General features: G+C 42.7%; 2 protein-coding genes across 2 annotated transcripts in view; one reads left to right on the top strand and one right to left on the bottom strand.

Moving 5' to 3' along the window:
- The window catches only part of alg3 (ALG3 alpha-1,3- mannosyltransferase), a 49,040-nt gene extending 47,964 nt beyond the window's left edge, over positions 1-1,076 (bottom strand). Inside the window, exon 1 of the mRNA XM_085990060.1 lies at positions 784-1,076. Within this exon, the coding sequence (XP_085846186.1) occupies positions 784-979 (196 nt within the window). The 5' untranslated portion in view covers positions 980-1,076. The remainder of the gene's footprint in view (positions 1-783) is intronic.
- Positions 1,077-1,382: 306 nt separating this feature from the next.
- The window catches only part of ece2a (endothelin converting enzyme 2a), a 328,286-nt gene continuing 304,413 nt past the window's right edge, over positions 1,383-25,255 (top strand). Inside the window, exon 1 of the mRNA XM_085990059.1 lies at positions 1,383-2,985. Within this exon, the coding sequence (XP_085846185.1) occupies positions 2,826-2,985 (160 nt within the window). The 5' untranslated portion in view covers positions 1,383-2,825. The remainder of the gene's footprint in view (positions 2,986-25,255) is intronic.

Genomic DNA, 25,255 nt, shown 5'->3' with positions numbered 1-25,255 from the left:
AGCCAGCAATGCTGAGAATGAGGTGCTCAACAGAGGGTCCTCTTTTAGTTTGGACCAAAAAAAAACCCAAATTGGACTGTAAATTAACAAAAGTTCAACTAAAACTTAACAAATCAAATTAAAATTTGGTTTTCCGGGTTGATGATGCACTCCAGTCCCCACGGCGCCCACCGGTCGTGGAAATACTCAAGCGTGCCGGCGGACACCGCGTGCTCCATCTCCAGGGCCACCCGGGCGTGAACATGGCCGCGGAAGAGAGGCAGGCAATCCGGCTGGACGACCCCCTCGACCGCCCGCTGCCTGGACCAATTGATGGCTCTTTTATCCAGGCCCAGGAGCAGGCCTACAAGGAGGTCCTCCAACCTGCCCGCTCCCCTCCGCACCGGGTGACCGTAGATCAGGAGCGTGGGACTGAAGTGCAGCCAAAAATCGAGGAACAGCCCCTTCAAATAAAGGAAGAGGGGCTGTAACCTCTCACATTCTGTATAGACAAGGAACACGGACTCCTCCAGGCCGCAGAAAAGGCAGGCGGCCTGGGAATCCGTGCACTGACTTAAAACCATATTGCACGGGAATGCTCCATGCAACACCCTCCAGGCCAAGTCCCCAATAGATAAAGGGAGGACTCCCACGTAGAGAGCCCTTAATTCCCAGTGTACCATCAACGGAGAAAAAAACATGCCTCCTTCAGCTGTGAGCAGGTTTATAACATCAACACGAACAGCAGTGGACTGACTGCTTCCCGTCTGCACCGTTCACGATCTAACCGCTGTCTTTACTTACAAGACACTCTCCGAATGACCCAGAGGTTGACACAGATCTCAGCCAGCCAGAGGCAGGCGGCCACCGGCAGCGTGTACTGCGGTTTGAATAAGATCCAGCGCTTCTGCTGCCACAGCTCCCCGAGGTAATTCAGGGCCTGGCTCCGGCCGGAGGGGGCCGCGCGGGCCTTCGACTTCCAACTCGCACCTTTCAGCATCTCTCCTCCCCATGAACATGAACCGGAAGACGGCGAACAAGGAGCGACAACGGGGCCGGGAGCCGAGGAGAGGAGATGTGGCAGCGTTACCCTCTCACCTCTCACCCGCTCTACTCAGAAACCCTTCCCCACCCACTCAACCGTTCCCTCCACAATCGCACTGACGCCTTTTTAATATGTAACCCTCGAGTATAATGACTGACGCTAAATGTTATAAAAAGTTAACATTTGCAAACTGGTTGTGAACATTTGGGCCACTCGGCCCCTCGAGCCTGCTCCGCCATTCAATCAGATCGTGGCTGGGAACTGTTCACCTGTCATTATTAAAATGTGGAATGCATCTGAAGTGCATATTTTAAAGAGATGTCATTCGATTTATTTGCACTTGAAATCTTCTCCACAGAGATGGAATATTTTGGGGTAATAGAGCCCACATCTTCGAAGTAGTTGATTTTTTTTTAAAATCTGAATTATTTATCAGGTTTTGGACGAATACAATATGGACATCCAAAGTGTGTTTCTGCGCTCTATAGTTAGTGATGTCTAATGAACAATTTTGGGTCAAATGAGAAAGATTGCTGGACTTCAGTTGGAAACTTTTGTTTAAAATTCTTGCTTTCCCTCTTTCTGTCTTGCTTCCTTTAGTGGGTTAACTCAGTTTGCACCGATTTGTGAATGTGCATCTAGTTTCAGTCAACTAATCTGAAATTGAGTACAGTGGTCACTAGTACAAAAAAAATTCCCTCAACTGAAAAAGCAGTTTGTCACTGTTTTATTCGTGTTAAAACTCTTCGTATTTGTGCTTTATAAGAAAATATATTGTAAAATGCATTTAAAGGATATAGAAAGCTATTTTATAACTTGCAAAAAAAAGGTGAACATTGACCATGAATGTCAATTCGCCCCTCTATCAGAACTAATCTTTGCCACGGGGCGGATTTATTCAATGATGTTTATAATTTGAAATAAATGCTGGAAACGCTCAGCAGGTCAGGCATCCGCTGTGAAGAGGGAAACGACGAGTTAGCGTTTCAGGTCGATGCGACGACCTTCCGCCAGAACTTGGTTTGATTTCCCACATTGAGTGGGACCCGTTGGTCTTCGCTGCGGGTTTCCAGCGGACTCATTTGTGCTGGCGCCGGGGTCACGTGGGCCGGAGCACGCGGCGGCTCAAAACATTCAAACTTTCCGAGGAAAAAACAACGGCCAACAGAACCCCCTGAGCTCGAGCCGGTACAGCCAAGGCTTTTAACTCAAAGACATAAAATAATAGTTTCCGCTCTCCGAACAGGAGTGGGAACTAAATGTGAGCTGCAGAGGAAAGGGGGATACCAGAGGGGACAGGCGGACCCGAGATATATACCGGGAGAGGAAGAGCCAATACAGTGTGACCCGGGATAGCGGGAGAGGTAGGGACTCCATACAGCTGAAACAGGAGAGAGTAACCTGGCTTGGGATAAAGTGTGACCCAGGATAGTAGGAGACCAAAATACAGCCTGACCTTGGAGAACGAGAGGGGTCTGACCTGGAATAACAGGAATGAGAGGGGTCTAATGCAAACTGAGCTGAGGTAAAGGAGAGAAAGGGACCAGATACAGCCTGAGCAGGACAACAGGAGATCGGGATCAGATATAACCTAAATCAAGAAGGAGGGGTGGACCCTGTTCAACCTGGGATAAGAGCAAAGAAAGAGACCAACACAACCTGAGCTGGGATAAGAGAAAGGGACGTGATCTAACTTGGGCTGGGATATTAGGAGAGAAAAGGATCTGAATCGAGTCTAAACTTTGGGAAAAGGATCAAAGCTGTGTGCGCCTTTTCCTCCACTGAAGACTCCTTTTAAAAAATGGATCATTTGCCCAGTAGTAACTCGCGATACAAGGATCAGGATTACTGGGATGACCGCTACCGCCATGAAGAAACCTTTGAGTGGTTTGGGGCATTTTCCCACTTTGAACATTTGCTGCAAGAGGAGATTCGGACCGATGAGACCATCCTGATCCTGGGTATGTTCTTAATTCAAAGTTCCAGGTGTCCCCATAGCGGGCTGTTGTGTACTCTTTTGGGTACGAACAATAAACAAATAAACTGTAAATTAACAAAAATACATGAAAGGAAACTTAATAAATTAAATTACATTTTTTTTGCCAGTGGTGATAATGCACTCCAGCCCCTGCGGTGCCCACCGGTGGCGGAAGGCCCCAAGTGTGCTGGCAGACACCGCGTGCTCCATCACCAGGGCGAACATGGCCGTGGAAGAGAGGCAGGCAGTCAGGATGAACGACCCCGTCGGCCGCTGGCTGCCTGGACCAGTTGATGGCCACTTTGGCCAGGCCCAGGCTGTTGTGTAAAGCGGTTGTGTGCAAAGCGGAATACATTTCTAATTAAATGTTCATTTGTCTGTGACTGGAGGTTTTAACATTTCTGAAAGTTTTTAAGAGGGTGAATAGGCTAAGATTGTTTCTATTGGTTGTCAAATGGATAACAAGGGGGCATATACTCAGGATAATTATTAGAAGGACAATGTGGGAAGATAGAAGAAACTTTTCTTACAGGGGGTTATTTGAACATGGAATGCTTTATCGCAAGTATGATATTAAGGTAGGGATTACAGAGCCATTTAAAAGGGAATATCATATAGGTATTTGAAAAAGACATATACAAAAGGATACAGATAAATAGCGGGGAACTGGGATTCGAGTAGATAGCTCCAGTTGAAGAGCTAGCACTGACATGCCACATTGAGAGAATGATCTCCTGTGCTGTAAATATTACAATTCTAAACATCACCAGGGAAAAATTATACTGTATATCGCATCCTTTCAGTCCTACATTGCCGAGCAATTCGGTACTCTTACATTTGAGGAAAGTAATAGAAAACACAATTTAAAAAACATTTTTACCATTTGATCTCCTTTGGGTCGGCCAAGTGTAGCCTTCAGGTGAACGGGGTTGCAGGATAGGTGACAATCGTTTTGTATTTGATCTGTGGTTCGCTGAAGGTATCAGATGGGAATTAATACTTTTCATTGTTTCCCATTTATTCAGCTACTAGGGAATAGTGCAGGCACCTGCTTGCTGATATCACAGGAAGTTCCCAAAAACTGATGAAGATGTTTCTTGGGGGTATTTTGCCCTAACACACAGCCATGCATTTGATACAATAGCAAAATACTGCGGATGCTGGAAATCTGAAATAACAACATAAAATGCTGGAAACACTCAGGCCAGGCAGCATCCGTGGAGAGAGAAACCAAGTTGATGTTTCAGGTCTGTGACCCTTTGTCAGAACTGGAAAAAGTTAGAGATGTAACAGGTTTTAAGCAGGTGCAGAGGCAGAGACACAGTCGAGGGCCATGCCAACCACGGTAGAGGGGAATCCTCGGTTGAGGAAAAAGGAAGACATATTGGAAGCACTAGTATGGAAGGTGGCATCGTCAGAACAGATGCAGTGGAGACGGAGAAACTGGGAGAATGGAATCGAGTCCTTACAGGAAGCGGGGTGGAAGGAAGTGTAGTCCAGGTAGCTGTGGGAGTCAGTGGGCTTATAGTGAATGTTTGTCGATAGCCTGTCCCCAGAAATGGAGACAGAGAAGGGAAGGGAAGAGTCGGAGATGGACCATGTGAAGGTGAGGGAAGGGTGGAAATTGGAAGCAAAGTGAATGAAATTTTCTAGTTCCGGGCGAGAGCAGGAAACGGCACCGATACAGTCATCAATGTACTGGAAAAAGAGGTGAGGGAGGGGACCTGAGTAGGACTGTAACAAAGAATGTTCTACATATCCCACTAAAAGACAGGCATAGCTAGGGCCCAAATAACAACAGAAAATACTGGAAAAACTCAGCAGGCCAGGCAACATCCGTGGAGAGAAATTAGAGTCAACGTTTTGGGTCAAAACCCTTTTGGTGGTGGATGGGCTTGGGAAGGAGGTAGAAGCGGGCTGTGCAGGGTTGGGGGACAATGAGGTTGACAGCCATGGAAGAAAGATCTCCAGAGGAGATGAGATCAGTGACAGTCTTGGAAACAATGGCTTGATGTTTTGTAGTGGGGTCTTGGTCCAGTCAGAGATAGCCACAAACAGGGCTGCCCTGGTAGACCCATAGTTTCATCCTGTTCTTGCCCCACGGAACTGATTTCTTCCTATCTCAACTCTATTTTTTCCTCCCCTTGTCCAGTCTTTTCCCACCTACATTCGCGACTCTTCCGACGCCCTCCGCCACTTTAACAGTTTCCTGGCCCCAACCGTCTCCTTTTCACTGGACGTCCAATCCCTCTACACCTCCATCCCCCACCAGGACGGCCTGAGGGTGCTCCGCTTCTTCCTTGAACAGAGGCCCAACCTACATTCAGGTGAAACAGTGATTTACTTGTACTTGCAATTTAGTATACTGTATTCGCTGTTCACAATGCGGTCTCCTCTACATTGGGGAGACCAAACGCAGATTGGGTGACCGCTTTGCGGAACACCTTCGCTCAGTCCGTAAGGGTGACCCCGAGCTTCCGGTCGCTTGTCACTTTAATTCTCCGTTCCACTCCCACTCTGACCTCTCTGTCCTCGGCCTCTTACACTGTTCCAATGAAGCTCAATGTAAGCTCGAAGAACAGCACCTCCTCTTTCGATTAGGCACTTTACAGCCTTCTGGACTCAACATTGAGTTCAACAATTTCAGACTATAACCCCCGCCCCTATTTTTTCACATGGCAGCTGTTGATGATTCTGCCATCCCCATTTGCAACGTTTAACCACCCTAGCACAGACCGTTCCTTTTGTTCCTTCCTCCCCCTCGCCCCCCTTTCTCTGCCTCTGCACCTGCTTAAAACCTGTTACATCTCTAACTTTTTCCAGTTCTGACAAAGGATCACAGGTCTGAAACGTTTTTCTCTCTCTCCACGGATGCTGCCTGGCCTGCTGAGTGTTTTCAGCATTTTCTGTTGCCATGCATTTGATCATGGATTGTCATGTTGCTAGAAAGAAACAGTTTCTTTTGGAGCATGTCATGACTGCTGACATATGCTGACTCGGGATCAGTAGAACTGTTTCATTTTGGTCTCTTTCCTTATCAGTTCTTTTCCTTTGCTGCATTTCTAAAGTAAGTTTTGACGGTGTATCTATAATAAAACAAATGTTGACTTGGTTTCTGTCTGTAAGTTAAACCTTTGGGCCTTGAATAAAGTGACCTAAAACATGTAATAACAGATCTTGAAAATAAGACTGTAGAACTGCCAGAATTCACTGTTCCATAGATTTTATTTTATTTTTAAAAGCATTTGGTTTACTAGTATAATGGGAAAAACATGGGTGATTATTGATGAAAGTTGGTAAAAGTCTGCACAAGTAATTTTTACTATCACAGCCTGGTGTAGTTGGCATGTCTTGGAAACTGGATGTTTACACTGGTCCATTTCCAGTCCCACTCCCACAGCCAGACATGCTTGTTTGCCTCGGTTCATGAATTTCATTAGGTCAGTGCAGCTGTGCAAGATTGAGGCACAACTTGTTGGGGAAGGGAAAGACTGACTTAGTTTTCATGTGGTTGTTACTCGATTCTTGGCTTCTATGTGATCATCTAGAAGCACTTACTGTTATCAGGAAGAAATCTCTGACCTAGACAGACAGGCTCCGACTGAAAGGGGAATTGTACTGGCCAGCAGCATAGGGAGAAAAGTGAAAAGTTCAATATATTTTGATCACTTCCTGATTAAAAGATGAAATGACTAACCTTAGCGAGAGAGAGAATACATGTATAAAAGTTGCAGTTTTAAATAGGTTTGTAGAAGTGACTGCAACGTCACAGCTTTTACACTAGAGGGCACTCGTGCAATTCAGAAAAAAAGTTTTCATTTCTTCCTCTGTATGATAGGATGTTGTTCTCTTTCTAGGTATCTTTCTGTTTTTTCATCTTTCAGGTCAGTAGTTACCGCATATTTTGCTCCATCTAGCGAGCAGGATGGCCTGATCTAGAGACAAATGTACAACTGCTAATTGGTGCCCAATGGACCAAGGGTGTGATGTTCATTGTTGATGAAGAGTATTTAACTCAAAGATGAAATACTGGTGTACTGCCACCAGGGGTCAATGGCATATTTATTTATCTAGTTGTAGTAAAAGGCATAGTATACCGTGTACCTTGGCATAGATTTTTCAACAGGTGGACACATACATTTTGTTTTCTGGCAACCTTGTTTAGTTGTCCTAATTCAAGTGTGTGGTTTTAACAGAATGGTTCATTAAGCCCAAAAAATGTAACAGCACTGTAGAAGTACTCAGTGGTATATAATTTATATCACTATTTATGAAATGCAAAATTGTAGGAATGCTGAAGCTTCATAATTAAAGATCCAGACAGCGAAAGTGCTTCAAGTGGCCATTTTCCCCAGGACTGCACCAAATGTCTGCTCCCTCTGCCTCTGGCAAGTGTTGGGTCTGTATGTTTTTTGAATAGAAACTTGATTTGATTGCATTCATATGAATGTGCAAATGGAATATTTTAAAAGCACTACAAGACAGACCAGCTACATCAGTTAAGAGGAGGATCTAGAAATGAATCTTGTAAAAGAAACAGTGATTGAAGTGTTTGTTATAAATTTTTAACAACTGGATTTTTCTCTTTTTGGCACCAATCTCTGTTTGTAGGATTCTAGATACTGTAAATGAATGTTATATAAGGTGGAAAACCAATATCCAAAATGTATATTCTCCAATAGATCGTGTTTATTTTGCATGTCACATGGAATGTCACCAGAGCCAGTAGTTTGGTATTCTTGGCAAGCAAAATCCATAGAATTCTAGGGTTAACCACCAGAGTTAATAACTAAGCTCAGTAAAAATTTGGAAGAATTTGACAATCTGCATATATATTGTGTCCATATTTTTAATAGTCTTGAAGTAAGAAGCCTGAGGACTGGTAGCACCAGCATTGCAATTTGAGAGCAAGGTGGTGTTAATGAGCTGTCATAGATGTTAGGCTGTCAACTATCTCAAAAACCTGTCAAAAGTTTACTTTTGAATAGAAAAGTACAAGATACAATTATGATTTTTTAAAAATTGCCCAGTTCTACTGCCTCCATATCCATCTATTCTTCCTGCTGCAGCATATTTGTTGAAACTGTTCTTCAGTGTCGCCCAGATACTTTCACGTAAAATGAACATTTTGGGCAGCACAGGCATTATTCGTACCAGTCAATATTTTGTGTCAGTTTATCACATTGAGGCATTACTTTTTGAGAAGATTGACCACAGTAACTAGGCCACTTTACAGTTATTTACCTAAAGCTGTACTCTGAAAGGTAGCTGAAAATGTCTGACAAGGAACATCTGGGTTCAGTTCAGCTCAGATAAGTCAGATGAAGTTCTCCCTGATGGAGAATTGGGTTGTACCAGGGTTTAAATGGAAACAGGCCTAGAAGTGTTGGAGCCCTCTATGATAAAACATGTTCCCAAAGGGGAATTTTCAAAGAAATACCACCAAAACTTGAAAGCCATATTGGGAAGCCCCCAGACCGTCACCCCAAGGAGTGGCCAAGTATGAAAGCAGCAGGTCATAAACCCTCAAAGCCAGACTAATTTTCTTTAGTGATTGAAGCAGTTCTTTTATTTCCTTGGTTTAAGTGACTTGCATGGCTATAGAAAAAGACTTGTGAATTTGTCGTAAAACACCAGTTTCTCTCGACTACCTTTTTAACTCTTTGACCACCTGCCTGACATTAAGTCCCTGCAATAAACTTTGCTCACTTGTTACTGACTCAGGCTGAACCTGCAAACCTTAGGTGTCCTGTTCGACCCAGAGCTGAAAGTCAAACCCCACATTCTATCCAATACCAAGACTGCTTATTTCCATCTCTGCAACCTACTAGCTCCTCCGCCACTGAAGCCCTTAACTGAGGTTTTGTCACTTTTAGACTCCATCTTTCCAATGGCCGCCTTGCTGACCTCTGATGCTGCATCCTCCAAACACTCTTCTCCAAAATATAATCCTTTTTGCCTATCTCACTTTGCTGACCTTCACTGGCTACCTGTCCTGCCAATGTATATTAAATTTATTATCTTTGTCTTCAAATCCCTCCATGGCCTTGCCCACTCTATCTCTGCAACCACCTACAGCCTTATAATCTCCTCCTGCAGTTTTCTGACTTTGGCTTTTTGTGCATCTCCTCCCTTTGCCCCACCTTTCAGTTGCCTTAACGTCTCTCTCTGAAAATCCCTCCATAAACACTTGCATCTCCACATCTCTCTCACCTCTGTAAAATCATCTCAAAACCCATCTTTTTTGACCAGGTTTTTCATTCTCAGCTCTCCCTCTGTGGCTCAGTTTTTATTGCTGTAACTTTTTCCATTTGTGAAGCACTTTTGGACATTCTTATGTTAAAAATGCAATATAAATGCAAATTGTTGATGTTTGTTGCATTCTGCACGCAAAACTTCAACAATATATTTGTATGTGGAGATCAGTCAAGTGGCAGCACACGCCTTTACTTGATTTTCTCAAAGGGAATAAGAGTAGGTTTACTGATTCCTGTTACTCTTAGTGTGAACATCCTCTCAACTGAGGCCTGTATTTTTCTGTGTATAGTTGGGAAAAAAACTTTGTCATTAATTTATGTAAACACTTTAGTAAACTCACTTTTTTCTTTTACATTACATCAGAGTAGGATCTTCAACTCTACGCTGGTGTCAGCTGTGGCTCAGTTGGTAGCACTCTTGGTTTTGAGTCAGAAGGTTGTGGGTTCAAATCCCACTCCAGAGACTTGGGCACATAATCTAGGCTGACACTTCAGTGCAGTACTGAGGGAGTGCTGGAGGTGCCATCTTTCGATGAGACATTAAACCGATACCCGTCTGCCATCTTGGGTGGATGTAAAAGATCCCACGGCACTATTCGAGGAAGAGATGGGGAATTCTCCCAGTGTTCTTGCCAACACCTAAAACAGATTACAGGAGTTAAATGTCCAGAAAGCTCTATCCACCGGCAAAATTCAGGAGGCGGTTCAGAAGTTTTTTTACTTCTCGTTGCTTTTTTTCACCAGTCGTGGCTCTGCAAGGTCTAGCTGAAGCTGTTGCTTAGCTACAGAGACGCTTGCAAGCTACGCCGACTGTTTTGAAGCTGTTGCTAAGCAACAGGGTATGTTGCTTCACACGGAGCTCAGAAGCTCCATATGTTTTAACATTAGCGCTGGTTTCTCCGGCAGTTTTGATGGAACGGCAACAGGTCAGTGCCGGATACCAGAAAGTTTCCTGTATCTGGTCATTTAATTAATTGTTGTTTGTGGGAGCTTGTTGTGCACAATTTCCTTTACCTGGAAAATAGGAATCCAATTCTTCCTGAATCAGAGAACAATTCCTTAAGTATTCCCTCTGTGCCTTAAGTATTCCCTCAGTGTCTATGAAGGAATATTGACTATGCTCATGTAAGTTTAATATGTAATTCTGCTAGACATCTTTTGACCTCAGGCTGAGTTCATTGCCCTGGAATAATGTTTTAAATCTAGCCCAATTTCTGTCAGTTCTTTCCACATATGGTTCCAGTCTTAAAAGGCAGAGATGGTAGATAGACTCTGTATCCAGGAAACCTACCATTTAAAAGCATATGAGCCTAGACTCTCCTGGAACATTTTTATGTAGCTACATTGTAGGAATACTGCTTTTTCCGAGGAATTTGCACGTAACTGATTTATACTGGTTTTATGCTGAAACGTGGTTACGCACAAATTTCCTCGATCATTTGTGCTACTCCCAAATTAAGTCTGCTGGAACTCCACTTGGCTTAAGATAGCTCCGCGCCTCATGCAAAAGATCAGAGAATGCTAGTTTCCTGCATTGGTGCCAGTTCTGAATGGGCATAAATTTACGCCCAAAATTTTAGGCGCAGCATGTCCTGAAGTCACTATTGCAGGGGTTTTACAGCATTTTAGTAAAATAATGTATTTCTCCTTACTGAAACATAGAAAATAGGAGTAGGTCATTCGGCCCCTCGAGCCTGCTCCACTATTCAATGAGATCATGGCTGATCATCCAAATTCAGTACCCTGTCCTTGCCTTCTCCCCATATCCCTTGATCCCTTTAGCCTTAAGAAATATATCTAACTCCTTGAATATATTTAATGAATTGGCCTCCACTGCCTTGTGTGGTAGAGAATTCCACAGGTTCACCACTCTCTGGGTGAAGAAATTCCTCCTCATCTCAGTCCTAAATGGCTTACCCCTTATCCTTAGACTGTGACCCCTGGATCTGGACTTCCCCGGCCATTGGGAACATCCTTCCTGCATCTAGTCTGTCTAGTCCTGTTAGAATTTTATAAGTTTCAATGAGACCCCCTCTCATTCTTCTAAACTCCAGCGAGTATAAGCCCAATCGACCCAATCTCTCCTCATACGTCATTCCTGCCATCCCAGGTATCAGTCTGGTGAATCTTTGCTGCACTCCCTCCATGGCAAGAACATCCTTCCTCAGACAAGGCGACCAAAACTGCACACAATACGCAAGATGTTGTCTCACCAAGGCCCTGAGATGCACTGTATTTAGTATATCTTTGAATGCTTTTTTATGGCATCAGGCCCTGTTACATTAAAAAGGGAAAAGTTTCCACAGTTTTATTTTCTTAAACGTGCTGTGCTGTTTCACGATTTCCATGGCCCCCGATTGTTTCCGATGATTTAAGCTGGTTTTTCCATTCTGACGTATACTGATGAGATTCTCGGGAAATTTCAGCATAATTGTCTGTCGGCAAGATCAGTGTAATTTTGGCATAAGTTGGATCAGGGAAATTCTGGCCCACAGTGGCAGATGAAAGAGATCTATTTTGTGGTGTTCGGGTGATCATCTTGTATCCGTTAATTGTGAAATTCTGACAGCCATTCATTATTTGCAACAGTTGTTGACTGAAGCTTGAAACTCAACTTATTTTAACAGACATTTCAGCTTTCCATGTTAACTCGTAGGTGCTAAGGACAACTGGAGTACCCTGCTGTAATTGGTGGTATTGCCGTATAGTGCCTGCCTGAATATGGTAGATTATGACAGTAATTGGAGAAGAAGTAGCTTCAATTGTGATATTATCGCACTGTGATAAATTGTGTATCAGACTGGAGTTTGATACCACTGGTTTATCTTACTTCATTTATCACAGCACCGGTTATATAAATTCAATTAATCAACACAGCTGGAGGAAGCCTCACAGAATGACACTATCTTCCTTTTTTATTTTAAGTGCCTTCTGAAACAAAAATACTGATTTTCTACTGTACCTTCAGTAATTGGATTGCAGTGCTTGCTCAGTAGCCTTATTTACTGTAGGGAAAAATTGTGTGCTTTTTCAAAATATGTTGTACGATTCACAGCAGTTAACAACGAGAAAGGAATTGGAATACTGTATGTTGGTTACTGCAATAGTGGCTGTATGGAGGTGAATAATACAATATTCAGGCCTTTAGGACAGATTTAATATTTTTTTGTTAGTGGATTCAAAGGGAAAATCCACCACATCTGCATTTACTGAATCTAAATGTGGGTTTAACAAATGGGAGGGAATGTCTATAAAAGTTATGTTGATAAAAATGTTTTTTATTTGCAACTCTTCTGTTACTGAGTAATTTTTGCACCTGTTGTGATAGTTTCCTGTTTAGTGTAGTTGGCTATCCGACTGATGCAAGTGCAATATTTCACTTTGTTACAGTTTGTCAAAATACATTGAGAAAATGTCTACAGTACAAATTTTGATGAAGTGCATGTAGAATTTTGTGAGGATTGAGCCTAAAGTTAATTAAAACCAACAGTACATGAGCCATTTCAGGAACCCGGGTCATGCACAGACGCTAAATGTTACAAGGAGGTTTGACTCTATGGTTAGTTAGATTTGTGGTAGTGGTCTAGTTGCCCGACAAATTAGATATATAGTTCCTATGTCGTAACGGAAAATAGATGCAAATGAAATATTGAACTTATTTTAAATTGGTATTGACATCTAGGTCCTGTTAGCCACAAACCGCTACAACGTATGGAGCTTAACATGTGCAGAATTATCGCAAACTGAACAATTTCCTACTGTCCATGTACATGGGAACATAGGAACAGGAGTAGGCCATTTAGCCCTTTGAGCCTGTTCTGCCATTCAATGAGATCACGGCTGATCTGCAACCTAACTCTACATACCCACCTTTGCCCCATATCCCTTAATACCTTTGGTTAACAAAAATCTATCAATCTCATATTTAAAATTAACAATTGATCTAGCATTAATGGCCATTTGCAGAAGAGAGTTCCAAACCTCTACCACCCTTTGTGTATAAGTGTTTCCTAATTTCACTCCTGAAAGGTCTGGCTCTAATTTTTAGACTATGCTCCCTAGTCCTAAACTCCCCAACCAACGGAAATAGTTTCTTTCTATCTACCCTATCTGTCCCCCTTAATATCTTGAAAACTTCGCTCAAATCACCCCTTAACCATGTAAATTCCAGGGAATACAACCTTAGTTTGTGTAATCTCTTGTAATTTAACCCCTGGAGTCTGGTTGTCATTCTGGTAAACCTCCGCTGCACTCCCTCCAAGGCCAGTATATCCTTCCTAAGGTGTGGTGCCCAGAACTGCTCACAGTGCTCCAGGTGTGGTCTAACCGGGGCTTTGTATAGCTGCAGCATAACTTCTACCCCCTTGTATTCTAGTCCTCTAGATATAAAGGCCAGCATTCCATTAGCCTGTTTGTGACATTTTAATGATCTATGTACCTGGACCCCTGTCTTTGGACCTCCACTGTTTTTAGCTTTTCACTATTTAGTAAGTAGCCTGTTCTATCCTTTTTAGGTCCAAAGTGGATGACCTCACGCTTGCCTACTTTGAAATCCATTTGCCACAGTTTTGCCCATTCACTTAATCTATCAATATCTCTTTGTAATTTTGTTCTTCCATCTACACTGCTTACAATGCCGCCTATGTTTGTGTCATCGGCAAATTTGGATATGTGGCTTTCTATCCCATCATCTAAGTCGTTAATAAATACGGTGAATAGTTGAGACCCTGCGGGGCACCACGAGTCACATCCTGCCAATTAGAGTACCTGCCCATTATCCCTACTGCCTGTCTCCTGCTGCTCAGCCAATTTCCTAACCAGGTCTATAATTTGCCTTCAACTCCATGGGCTTCAACCTTAGTTGACAGTCTCTTATGAGGGATGCAGCAAAAGACCTAAGCATTTTCTAATCAGAATTAATATCTTTCCATTTCTCCAACTGTTAGTCAGGAAGGGGCCAGCTTGTTATTTATCACTATCTTTATCATGCTCTAATCACCTCATCCATGTACCTTAGGTGATTTACATACTACTGGTTACGTCAAAAAATCAAATCAAAATCAAATCATCTTTTATTGTCATTGTTAGTGCACAAGTGCAGTACAATGAAATGTAGGCTTGTGGCTCCCGAGAGTGTACATTTAGATTAAGACATTTAAACATTCAACATACATTTGGCTTGTAATACATTAACATAAACATAACCATAATAAAGTGCATTGGCAGATGTGCAGGCTTTAGAGTTTATTTGTGGAGTTCAGTAGGATGACAGCCCTGGGAAAGAAGCTGTTCCTAAATCTGGTCGTACGGGTGCGAATGCATCTGTAGCGTCTCCCAGATGGCAGGAGGGCGAACAGACTGTGGCTGGGGTGGGTAGGGTCTTTGTTGATGGACCGTGACCTCCGTAAACAGCGTTTCTGGTATATGTGCTCTATGGTCGGTAGCCGGGTGCCGGTAATGCGTTGGGCAGTTTTGACTACCCGCTGCAGGGCTTTTCGGTCATAGTGGCTACAGCTGCCATACCATACTGTGATACAGTTCGTCAGGATGCTCTCTATTGTGCAGCGGTAAAAGTTAGAGAGGATCAGGGGTGACAGGTTACATCCCTTCAGCCTCCTTAGGAAATATAGGCGCTGCTGGGCCTTCTTCACCAGAGAGGAGGTATTGAGGGACCAGGAGCGGTCTTCCGTGATGTGGACTCCGAGGAACTTAAAGCTGTCCACCCTTTCCACCACAGCCCCATTGATGTGGATGGGGGTGTGACTTCCGCCTTTAGACTTCCTGAAGTCCACAATGATTTCTTTGGTTTTCTTGATGTTAAGGGCCAGGTTGTTATCGGCGCACCACTTCACGAGATGCTGGACCTCCTCCCTGTAGGCTGACTCATCGTTGTTGGTGATCTGGCCTACTACCGTGGTATCATCCGCAAACTTGATGATGGTATTGGAACCCTCCATGAACAGCCACACAGTCGTGGGTGAAGAGGGAGTAGAGGAGGGGGCTCAGCACACATCCTTGTGGGGCCCCTGTGTTCAGGGTCGGGGGGGGGGGGGGAGGTGTGATTACCTAATTTGACAGACTGGGGTCTGTTTGTTAGGAAGTCCAGCGTCCAGTTGCAGAGGGAAGTGTTCAGGCCAAGAGTTTGGAGTTTGGTGGCCAGCTTGTTGGGGACGATAGTGTTGAATGCTGAGCTGTAGTCTATGAACAGCATTCTGATGTAGGTCTCTTTACCATCTAAGTGATTCAGTGTGGAGTGTAGAGCAGTTGTGATTGCGTCCTCCGTTGATCAGTTTGCACGATAGGCAAACTGGTGTTGGTCAAGAGAGGCGGGAACACTGGCTTTGATGTGAGCCAGGACCAGTCTCTCTCAACACTTCATTATGATGGGTGTGAGTGCGACAGGTCGATAGTCGTTCAGGCACGTCACAGCCGTTTGTTTTGGCACAGGAATAATGGTAGCGGTCTTGAAGCATGTAGGGACTACTGCCTGGGCCAATGACAGATTGAAGATGGCGGTGAAGACATCAGCCAGCTGATCACATTCCTTGAGTACCCGTCCAGGGATGCTATCCGGTCCAGCAGCCTTTCGTGTGTTCACTCCGCGTAGAACACCCCTTGCGTCGGAGGTCGACAGAGTGAGCACCTGGTCTTCCGGGGGTGGCAAGGCTTTGGTAGCCGGCTCTCTGTTGTCCCTGTCGAAACGAGCGTAGAAGTTGTTAAGCTCCTCCGGAAGGGAGGCATCGCTAACCGGGGGGCTGGTGTTTTTGCTCTTGTAGTCAGTGATGGACTGGATGCCTTGCCACATGCGCCGGGGGTCCGAGTTGTTGTGGAAATTATCCTCTATCCGCAGTGTCTGTTTCCTTTTGGCAGTCCTGATACCCTTTTTTAGGTTGGTCCTGGCATTTAACTAATTAACATTGCTGTAGTTTATACCAAATTCAAATAATTTTTACTAATTTTAAATTGTGACTGATTTCCCCCTCCCTTCTCAAATGTTAATGTGAGCAACTTAAAAGCTGGGAGATGTTCACTGTCCCTTACTGAGGCAGCTACAGCTTAGACAAGTGACAAGCAGTGTTTACTACTTGAAGACCATTTTGATGCTTGTAAGCAGTGTAGTTGAACGTGCTGTATATTTGGATAATGTGTCATCTTCAATGTAGGGGGCATGATTTAAGAAGTTTGCAGATGGTACAAAAATTGGCTGTGTGGTTGATAGTGAGGAAGAAAGCTGTAGACTGCAGGAATGGACTGGTCAGGTGGGCAGAAAAGTGGCAAATGTAATTCAATCCAGAGAAGTGTGAAGTAATGCATTTGGGGAGGGCTAACAAGGCAACGGAATACACAATAAATGTTACAATACTGAGAAGTGTGGAGGAACAGAGGGACTGTGGAGTGCATGTTCACAGATCCCTGAAGGTAGCAGGACAGGTAGATAAGGTGGTTAAAAAGGCATAAGGGATACTTTCCTTTATTAGCCGAGGCATAGAATATAAGAACAGGGGGGTTATGCTTGAACTGTACAAAACACTAGTTAGGCCACAGCTAGAGTACTGCATACAGTTCTGGTCACCACATTACGGGAAAGATGTGATTGCACTAGAGAGGGTACAGAGGAGATTTACGAGGATGTTGCCAGGACTGGAGAATTTTGGCTGTGAGGAAAGATTGGATAGGCTGGTGTTGTTTTCTTTGGAATAGAAGAGACTGAGGGGTATAAAGAGGGGCCTACATAGAGTACATAGGAAGGACCTATTTCTCTTAGCAGAGAGGTCAAGTAATTTAAAGTAATTGGTAGAAGGATTAGAGGGGAGTTGAGAAATGTTTTTCACCCAGAGAGTGAGGGGTGGTCTGGAGATCACTGCCTGAAAGGGTGGTAGAGGCAGAAACCCTCTTCACATTTAGAAAGTACTTGGTTATGGACTTGAAGTGGCATAACTTACAGGGCTACGGACCAAGAGCTGGAAAGTGGGATTAGGCTGGATCGCTCTTTTTCGGCTGGCACAGATACAATGGGCTGAATGGCCTCCTTCTGTGACATCACTTTCTATCATTCACATTTGCAATGTAGCTCAGCAATAGGTCGGCTGAGTTTCTTATCCTTCAGAGGCACAGTGGGAACAGGACTAAGGTTGATTAACTCACCACTACCCCATTTTTCTATTCCAATGCTGTAGTTATGTAATCTGTCTCGAGTGATCTTCCTGAAGCTGCAGAACAATTATGGACAGGTGGTTTACTCTTCAAGTCGAGTTAGACATCTGTGTGAAACTCAATAGAGACAAATTATGTATTATTCATTTTTGACTACATGAGAAACCTCACTTTTCTGAAAACAATTGAACATATTTATATTCTATTTCTTTTCTCCCCTTCTCTCCAGGATGAACTGACTTCTTTCTTCTGTGATATAATTCCATTGTTTCCCCTTACCCCTTACATTTCACTCAAGTGGACATTACTCCTAGGCTTTCCTCGACAATGCATGGTGATTGAGCAGTTGACCCTAGAGGGCATCATTGCTGAGCCCAGTTCTTCCCTTATTCAACATTCACATATGTGCCTTTCCTGCAGGGATTGCTGGATAGAGATCAGAAAGAAAGACTTGCATTTATATAGTGCATTACATGACCTCAGGACATCCCAAAGCACTTGCAGCAAGTGAAGTACTTTTGATGTGTAGTCATTGTTGTAATGTAGGAAATAGAAATCCTGGCTGATTTCACCCCCCCCCCCCCCCCTAACTCCGGGCTATTGAGGCTAAGAAGCAACGGTCAGAATTGTCTTCCTGATCAGTGAAGATAATTGATTGAAATGGCCAGGTTATGAATTTATACGCAATGAAATGAAAGTAAAAAAAGGTGATATTAAAGCTCTAAGTCGTAAAGTTGTGCATTCAATCCCTACTGCAGGACTTGAGCACATAATTTCATTGCAGTACTGAGGGAGTGCTGCATTGTTGGCAGTGCTTCCCTTCGAATGAGATGATAAACTGAGACCCCATTTCCCTGTCATTTTAATTCACCGCTCCATTCCCACTAGGACCTCGCCGTCCTTGGCCTCTTGTATTGTTCCACGGAAGCTCAACGTAAACTCGAGGAACAGCACCTCATCTTCCGATTAGGCACTTTGCAGCCTTCCGGACTCAATATCGAGTTCAACAATTTCAGATCATAACCTCGGCCCCATTACTTTTTTCCTTATAATTTTTTCCACCCCTTTGTTTTGGGTCTGCCTTTCCCCCCCCCCCCCCCTTTTTGTTTCTCTCTCCCACCTGGCAGCTGTCTCCTATCCTGCCAGTACACTTCACACCTAATCTCAGCTGTCTTTTGTCTCCACTGGCCCATTACCATCTCGTCTGGTTTCGAATACCTTTTATTGTCTCTTTTACTTCTTTTGTTCGATCGCAGCCCTGCCTTCGATCTATTTTCTTTTCTTTCCAGTTTTGAAGAAGGGTTTCGACCCGAAACGTCAACTCAAATTTCTCTCCACGGATGTTGCCTGGCCTGCTGAGTTTTTCCAGCAATTTCTGTTGTTATTCCCCATTTCCCTGTTCAGGTGGACATAAAAGATCCTAGGGCAACATTTAAAGAGAGTGAGTGAATTCTTCCGGTGTCACCATTTGTCCCTCGACCAACACCACCAAAAGATATTAACTGGTCATTTATCCTTTTGGTGTTTGTGGAATCTTGAGTGTAAATTGTCTGCCACATTTGCTTACATGACAACACTTCAAAAGAAGTAATTAATTGGCTGTGAGGCGCTTTGGAATGTCATGAGGATGTGAAAGGGGCATATAAATGCAAATTCTTTCCTTCTAATTAAAACTTTTCCCGTATTCTGTCTCTCTAATGATCAGGTTTATATGCAGTCCGATCCTTTGAAGATTTTGGCACTTTTTTCTTGGTCTTTTTCAACTAAACTAAGCTTGATGATCTTTTTATGTCTCGTGTTTATTATCTGCAGTTCCGTAGAGTTTTCAGTGATTTTTTTTTAAAGCAGTTACAACCCACAAAATTTAAGCATGATTTAAATATATTCAGGAAGAACACTGATTCCAAATAACATGTTTATTTTCTGCTACCCTTTAGTCCGTGACATGTGGAAACCTATTCCTCCAGCTGAGAGGGTACACAGCCACTGTCCATCAGCAATGTCACTGTTGTTAAACTAGCTGTTGGGGAATGTGAGGGAAAAGCCTAAAAACATCGTCAAAAATAAAATTGCACTGATGTAAAATGCAAAATATCCAGTTTCATGCACTGGTTGTAAAAAAAAAAAAAAAAAAAATTTTTCACACATTTCTTGTTTGAGTTCTGTAGTGTAGTCACATCACTGAGGTAAGAAATACAGAATTCTCTGGACTGAGATATCCAGGTTAGCTTGATACAACTGTAGCTCTGAGCTGAAACAAAAGTAAAATACTGTAGCTGAAATTAATTCTGATAGCAAACCTATTTCATTACTCCTTGCAATGCAAAATATCCTGCTTAATTCCACTTGGGATCAAAATTTGTAGACCAGAGTTCAGTCAATGATCTTTTAAGATCAAATCTCTAACCTGGTTTCCCATGTTAGAGAAGTTAATGTTATCGTTAATTCATTATGTGATTGCAGTCTTCACCAGTGTTAGAAGCAAACTGCAGATACATTCCTTAAATTCCATGGAGATTTTTGGGTGAAGTCTGTGGTGATATTTAGCAAAATCTGCTAGATAGATTTCCCACACTTGTCTGAGTGGTTTCTCATCAACAATAAAAATCAGTACAGGAAACGACGGGACCGAGCTGTTGCCGATCTATCAAAACTGCCGGACAAACCAGCGCTAATGTTGAAGCATACGGAGATTTGCAGCTCCGTATCTGGCAACAAACACTGTTGCTTAGCAACAGCTTCTAAAGTCGGCCCTACCTTGGAAGCATCTCTGTAGCTTAGCAACAGCTTCAGAGAGACTTTGCAGAGCCTGACTGTTGGAAAAAAAAAAGCCACGAGAAGGAAAAAAAAGCCACGAGAAGAAAAAAAACCTAACAAAACAGCTCCTGATTTCTGCCGGTGGATCGAGGTTTCCGGACATACAACCTCCGGATAAACCAAAGTTTCCTGTATTTTTAATGCCAATGATCATATAGAAGTATAGAAATATTAGTTTGATAAACAAACAATTTTATGCAGCATCAAATTAATACATATTCATTTTTCCATTACCTTTGAAATTGGTGCATTAGGAACATATGACTGTACAGGACCAATAAAGAAGTGTATATCATAGATGTTCTTCATTATCCAATAAACTAAAATCCTCATGATTATGACCTGCAGTAATTAATCAACCGTTCAAAATAACTAACTAATTAATTGAACTCAATGGGTGCCTGCAGAGTTCAGACATGCTGGGGTTAAAAGGTGAAATTCAAATTGGGTGGGGGCGCAAAATGGGCAGTAGTGGATCAACCGCCCGTTATACACCCGCTAATGTCCGTTTTGCACCCCTGCTGTTTAAGGGTTTTACACAGGAAAAAGTACATGAACAGAAAAGACTGTAGTCCATCTGGCATCTCTATCTGCCTCCACTACTTCCCTAGGTAGACCATTCCAGATGTTCACTAACATCTGTGTAAAGTAGATAAATCTGAACTGTGTGTGCAGTTTCCCTTTTTTAAGCTTGAGCCTGTGTCCTTGGTTCTAGAATATGTGGCAATCTCAAACATAATACAGGAAACTCTCGATTTACCGACACCTAAACAACCGGAAATCTCTGTTAACCGGCAAAATTCAGGAGTAGGTTCAGGTAAGTTTTACTTCATATTAGTGGCCGTTCTTGGATCTGTGGCCGTGTAACTGGGGTTCCTGCACCTGTTGCTATGCAACAGGGACGCTTGGTCTGTGGCCGGGGTTCCTGCACCTGTTGCTATGCAGCAGGGACGCCTGGATCTGTGGCCGTGTACGGGGCTCTCGTACCTTTTACTATACCTCTCTGTAATCCGGACTTTTTGATAAACCGGCACCACGCCGGTCCCGTCGGTGCCGGATAAAAAAGAGTTTCCTGTATCAGGGTTCAATTCATCTATATCCGTAGAATCTTGAATGCTTGAATAATATTTCTCCCGAGACTTTTTTCCACAGTAAATTGTGTTCGGCTCTTCAAACTGTCTTTATAGTTTGCATTCCTTAAACTAGGTATCAGTTTAATTTAGTTTAATGACTCTGCCATTCCCATTTACACCTCTTCTTGACTCATCTTTTGTTTTTTTACTTGTCCCATTTCCATCTCCTTTTGCCTTGCACCATCATACCTTTTGTCATTTAATCTCTCCTGCCTTCCATCCTATCACAGACCTTCCCTTTTGTTCTTTCCTCCCCTCCCCCCTTTCCCTGCCCCTGCACTTGCTTAAAATCTGTTACATCTCTTAACTTTTTCCAGTTCTGACGTAAGGTCATCGACCTGAAATGTTAACACTATTTCTCTCTCCACAGATGCTGCCTGACTTGCTGAGTATTTCCAGCATTTTCTGTTTTTATTTCAGATTTCCAGCACCGCAGCATTTTGCATTTGTATCGGTTTAGTTTCCCTTTTCTGCACTGACTCCAATTCCTAAAAGTACTTGTTGTAGTATGGGGATTAGATTTGTACACAATACTCCATGTGTGGCCGTGCATATGCCTTGTATGGACTCTATGACCTCCTGGGATTTGTGCTGCATTTTTCTCTGATGCATCCCAAGATATGGATAACTTTCCCTACTGCTGCTGCACAGTGTGATTTGGGTTTCAGTAAATTATCCCCAATACCCAATTGTTTGAACCCCTATCCCACCTCCCAAATTTGGCATCATTTTGGCTTGTTTCTAGCTCCAGCTCCAAATAATTTATTGTGAACAGCAATGATTGCTGAAATGCGCATGTAATGAGGTCAGAAGACAATCTGATAATTGGTGAGTAGTCTAATGGAAATAGAATTAGGCAACTTTTAAACAATAAATAACCGTGCTCGTCTATTATTAACGAATATGTTAATGTGTTCATATGACATTCTTCTGTTTGTTATTTTAATAAAGGTGCAAAACAATGGTCTTCATATCGGCATTGACAATTAAAAAAAAAAAATGTCAAGTTCTTGGTAAAACTTTGTTTTTTCCCTACAAAAAGAGGAAGTACAGTACTTGGAATAAAAAGTATCCCTCGCAGACCTTTTGTATATGGGACAGCAGGAAAAGCATTGAAATCTATGACTTGAGGTGTATTTCTGATTTGAATAGCTGGTGGGAGAAACAGTGAGCAGAATCGGTGCTTCCTGGTAAGCTTAGAATGAAACCTCTCTGGTTACTCACCCCACTTTACTGTTATTTTTATTTAAGATTTCCAGCATTTGCAGTTTTTCCTCCTTATTTGGCTTTCTAGTGGTTGGTTCAACAGAGGCTTTGGATCAGATTGCCCACCCACCCTGTTTGGCCATTGAATTCCTATTGGCAGATGGTGATTTAAGAAAAGGAAAAGAATGAAATAAAGATAAGCCCAATGACACACTATTTTCTGTTGATTAACCAATACTTCTTAAATTTATTTCAAATAGCAAGTGAATGAGAAAAGGAATCACTCAACAAGTTGACACCTGTTTTGCTTGAAATTTGTTGTGGGAGAATTAGTAAAAGTAGTCTGTCGGGTTTGCTTTTGTCCCCTTGAATAAATACATTTCATTTGTGCTGCATAATAGTGATTTGTTCATGCAACTTCTGTAATAGTAAGTTATTTCTGGAGCACTTGCCAGTAATTTCAGTCCTTTATCAACCTCTATTATAGATTTTTTTTTTTTTTATCCTTGAGTTTGTATAAGCTTTGGTTCTTGCTGTGCACATTTAATGGCAAAGTCTGCTGGAACTGGGCAGGTGAAAACTAAATATAACAATTACAGTTTTCAACAGCTGACGCAAGAGCTGATTCAGAAGTGTTTGTAAAATGATTCTCATTGTTCCTTCGCGCCCCCCTGCCCCTCTTCCATGTTCTCTCAATGGGCATGTTGATGTATGTAATACAGATTGCAAGCTTTATTTTGTGAGTTGCTCCTCAGTATCTTCTACTGACATATGGTGGAGCATTATAATCAAAATTGTTATCGACATAGTTAATACTTGTTTGCCAAGATTTCGAGTATGGATTTTGTCATAGGAACGTGCTAACAGGAGTGGCAATTCAGCCCCTTGAATCTGTTCCGCCATTCTGTTCGACCACCACTGATCTGCACCTCAACTCCATTTACCTGCCTTTTCCCCATATCCCTTGATATCCTTACCTAACAAAAATCTATCGATCTCATTCAAGAACATTTTCAGTTGACCCAGCAACCACAGCCTTTTGGAGGAGAGTTCCACTCGCCTTTGTGTGGAAAAAAAATGCTTCCTGATTTCATTCCTAACTGGCCTAGTTCGAATTTTGTTCTGGATTCCCCCCACCAGATGAAATAGTTTATCTATCCGATCAAATCCCTTTATTATTTTAAACACCTTGATTCGATCACCCCTCTACCTTCTAACCTAGAGGTACTACAAACCAAGTTCATGCAACCTGTCGTCGTAATTTAACCCTTTAAGCCCTGGTATCATTCTGGTGAATCTGCGCTGTACCTCCTCCAATGCCAATACAGTCCCAACCACTTAAAACGTCCACGTTTAAAACGAGCAGTCACTTATATCAGCCTAAAAGCGCTATCCATTTGATATAACATCAACTTCAAAGTTGCTGGTTATAGCGTCTTAAATGCTCTGTTTATTACGGGCAGAAATAGCCGTGTTCATTAAGGTGCACTGAATGCAAGAACAAAGATAAGTTCAAAAACAAAATACTGCGGATGCTGGAAATCTGAAATAAAAACAGAAAATGCTGGAAATACTCAGCAACAATGTTCCCTCTAATTTTATTTTGTACTGAGCCAGTCATGAACTCCTGCAAGTTTGTTTATGGTAGAATTAATTTAAAGCTTTTAGTTCGTCATGTACAAACTCTCTTTTTAAAAAAAAAAAAAAAAAAAATACTTGTCAGAAATGACAGGTATGAGGGGCGAGTTGGCTAAGGTAGATTGGGAAACTACATTAAAAGGTATGACAATAGATGAGCAATGGCTAGCATTTAAAGAATTAATACATAATTTACAACAAATATACGTTCCTTTAAGGCACAAAAACCCCACAGGAAAAGTGATCCAACCGTAGCTAACAAGAGAAGTTAAAGATAGTATTAGATCAAAGGAAGAGGCTTATAATGCTGCCAAAAAGAGCAGTAAGCCTGAGGATTAGGAGGATTTTAGAATTCAGCAAAGGAGGATCAAGAAATTGATAAAGAAAGGGAAAATAGAATATGAGAGTAAACTAGCAAGAAACATAAAAACAGACTGTAAAAGCTTCTATAGGTATGTAAAAAGGAAAAGATTAGCAAAAGTAAATGTGGGTCCCTTACAGGCTGAGACAGGAGAAATTATAATGGGGAATAAGGAAATGGATAAGAAATTAAACAAATACTTAGGGCTCGATTTTACCAGGCCCGAGGAGGCGGGTTTGGAGGCGTGTGAGTTGTCAAAATCGCAAAAAATGGTGGGTGGGTCCAATCCTGCCTCTGAGCAATTTTCCCACATTCGTGGTTTCAGACCCCGTTTCCATCCCACCTCCAAGAGGCGGGATAGGCCCTTAAGGCCCTTAACAACCAGTTAATTGCCTCTATAATCCCATTTTGAGAGGCCTTTCTGATTTTAACACATTTCCCCCATCCTGCATGTCTCCTCTGGAACATGCCAGTTAATCCTGTCGGCCTCACAAGTGGATTGCTCACTAACAGCTGCAGCTCCACCATTAAAAAGGAGTTTTCACCAGTGATCATTTGCAGGTGGCAGAACTTTGTTGTCTCAGGGCTGGGGGAACCTTTAGCAGGCCTACTCATTGTTGTGGAAGTTTGGAGCCTGACACCCATCTCTAGTGTGACCTCCTGGGAAACCCCTCTCCCCACTTTGAC

The sequence above is a fragment of the Somniosus microcephalus genome, chromosome 6, assembly GCF_052327205.1.
Source record: "Somniosus microcephalus isolate GS21.2 chromosome 6, FLI_Smic_1.0, whole genome shotgun sequence".
NCBI lineage: Eukaryota > Metazoa > Chordata > Chondrichthyes > Squaliformes > Somniosidae > Somniosus > Somniosus microcephalus.
The sequence above is the reverse complement of the archived record's forward strand: the minus strand, read 5'-3'. Positions and strand labels throughout refer to the sequence as shown.